Source organism: Heliangelus exortis, chromosome 3 (assembly GCF_036169615.1).
Source record: "Heliangelus exortis chromosome 3, bHelExo1.hap1, whole genome shotgun sequence".
Lineage (NCBI taxonomy): Eukaryota > Metazoa > Chordata > Aves > Apodiformes > Trochilidae > Heliangelus > Heliangelus exortis.
In genome coordinates this window covers 26,609,021-26,610,845 of record NC_092424.1, presented here as the reverse complement: position 1 = coordinate 26,610,845, position 1,825 = coordinate 26,609,021, and the positions used below count along the sequence as shown (strand labels likewise).

The window sequence follows — 1,825 nt, the reverse complement described above, 5'->3', positions numbered from 1 at the left end:
GCTGGGCGGGGCCGGCGGGCGGGGCTCGGCGCCTGTGGCCGTCGCGGCTGCGGGGCGTGGCCGGGCTGGGCCGGGCCGGGTCAGCGGCGGCGGGCGCGGGGCTGGCGGTGTCGGCTGTTGGCTGGCGCGGTGCCCCGGCCCCGGGGTGAGCATGGTGCCCTAGTGTTGGGGCTATGTCGGAGGCGGCCCGGAGCCTCCTGCAGCGCTGGGGCGCCAGCTTCAGGAAGGGCACCGACTTCGACTCCTGGGGGCAGCTGGTGGAGGCGATCGACGAGTACCAGATGTGAGTGCGGGGGCGGCCGACTCCCGCCGCTGCCCCACCGGTCCCTGGCACGGCCCCAGAGCCCCGGTGCGAGGGGGGCAGAGGCGAGCAGCGGCCCCCGGGTGGGGCAGGGCGGGGAAGGGGAATGGGGGGTGTCCCCTCCGGGCCTAGGCCGCGGCCCCCCTCAGGCCTCGCCCGTGGCTCCCCTGTTCTTTCAAAAGGCGGGGAGTCCCCTGAGGCGAGGTGGGGCGGGGATATCGCCTGGGCCCGCCGGGAGACGCCCAGCAGAGACCTTCGGGGTGGGGAGTGCTCGGCCGGGCGCTGCCCCCACGTCCGGGGGCCGAGGCGGAAGCCGGTCTGTCCTTTTCCGAGGGTGGCACTCCGGCATGGAGTGGCAGGGCCCCCCGGGCGTGGGCCGACGGGGTGGAGCCCCATGGCGATGGGAACCGGTGCTCCAGGCCCCTCACCCGGGGCCTGGTGTTCCCGGGGGCACCGTGCTTGTGGGACGGGAGGGACCCGTCTGTGGCAAATAAGCTGCCGAAGCATCAGGCTTACCCAAAAAGAAAACCCCAAACAGTAAATGATCTCCTCTAACTCTCTTCACCTTGAAGATAAAAGCAGTTTACTTGTAACGTCAGTCTTGCAGGCTGAGTTTCTTGTGGTAAATTTTCTGGAAGAAGACCAGAGCACTTGTTGACCAAGACGAAAGTCAGCTGAAGAAACTCTGTCCAAGAGATCTTCCAGCACTATTCAGGGCTATTCAAGTTGTGGGCTGTAGTCACACTGGCTACTAGTTCAGTTGCCATTCAGTGTAACTAAGCTGCTGGCTGGGTACAGCATGGTCATGAGATGCTATAATGTCATTATTTCATTCACTCACCAGACAGAATGATGCAAGTTATTTGCAGTTTGCTGATGGTTTTTAGAGAAGGGCAGGTTATTATGACAAACCTTAGCACAGGGATGAAAAGAAGTGCTCTTCTCTATATGTATCTCAGGAGAAAAAAAAAACATCATTAGAAAGTAAAAGAAGGAACTTTTAAGAACAGTCCATGTGTGGACACCTATGGGGAGTCCAGTAGTATCCTAATGCTTTAAATGGTCTTGGCAGTCTCAGCAGTCAGTTTCCTGTAATTATGTCTCTTCAGAATGAAAAGTCTTCAAGCTTCTCATTCTAAGTTTGGTTCATTGAGAAGTAAGGCCATTAAATATTTGTTAATAGCTCAGTGTATAACTTTTGTTCCCTTCCTTCCAGAATCAGTTTGTGTCAGACAAGAACTGGTCTCAGGCCTCTTGCTTTATTCCAGCTTTGGAGCAGTGTCTTTGTAAGAAAGCTCTTCTTGTGTATTGTAAGCTGTTCTTGCAAGTCTTATCAGTTTCTACTGAATAGAGTAGTCATCAGTGGATGAATGCTGTAATTCCAGAAAGAAGAAGAAAAGGGAGAGAAGATTAAAGGGAAGATATTTTCTAGGAAGGAGCAGAACCTTTCAGTGTGCCTATCTGCTTCTTGTAGATATAGCTTATGTAAGTTAATAGCTATCTTAATCTATAGAAACTGCAAAT

At 55.3% G+C, this 1,825-nt stretch overlaps 1 protein-coding gene across 7 annotated transcripts in view; it reads left to right on the top strand.

The window, feature by feature from the left end:
* AIDA (axin interactor, dorsalization associated) overlaps positions 1–1,825 on the top strand; it is a 28,987-nt gene that overhangs the window by 477 nt on the left and 26,685 nt on the right. For 3 of the 7 annotated variants that reach the window (XM_071739737.1, XM_071739733.1, XM_071739732.1), the window contains exon 1: positions 42–283. The exons of 1 other annotated variant lie outside the window; for it this stretch is intronic. In XM_071739737.1, coding sequence (XP_071595838.1) covers positions 174–283 — 110 coding nt within the window. In that variant the 5' untranslated portion in view covers positions 42–173. Of the gene's footprint in view, positions 1–16; positions 284–1,825 lie in introns of those variants that run through there. 3 more of the 7 variants (XM_071739738.1, XM_071739734.1, XM_071739735.1) reach the window with 2 other exon arrangements.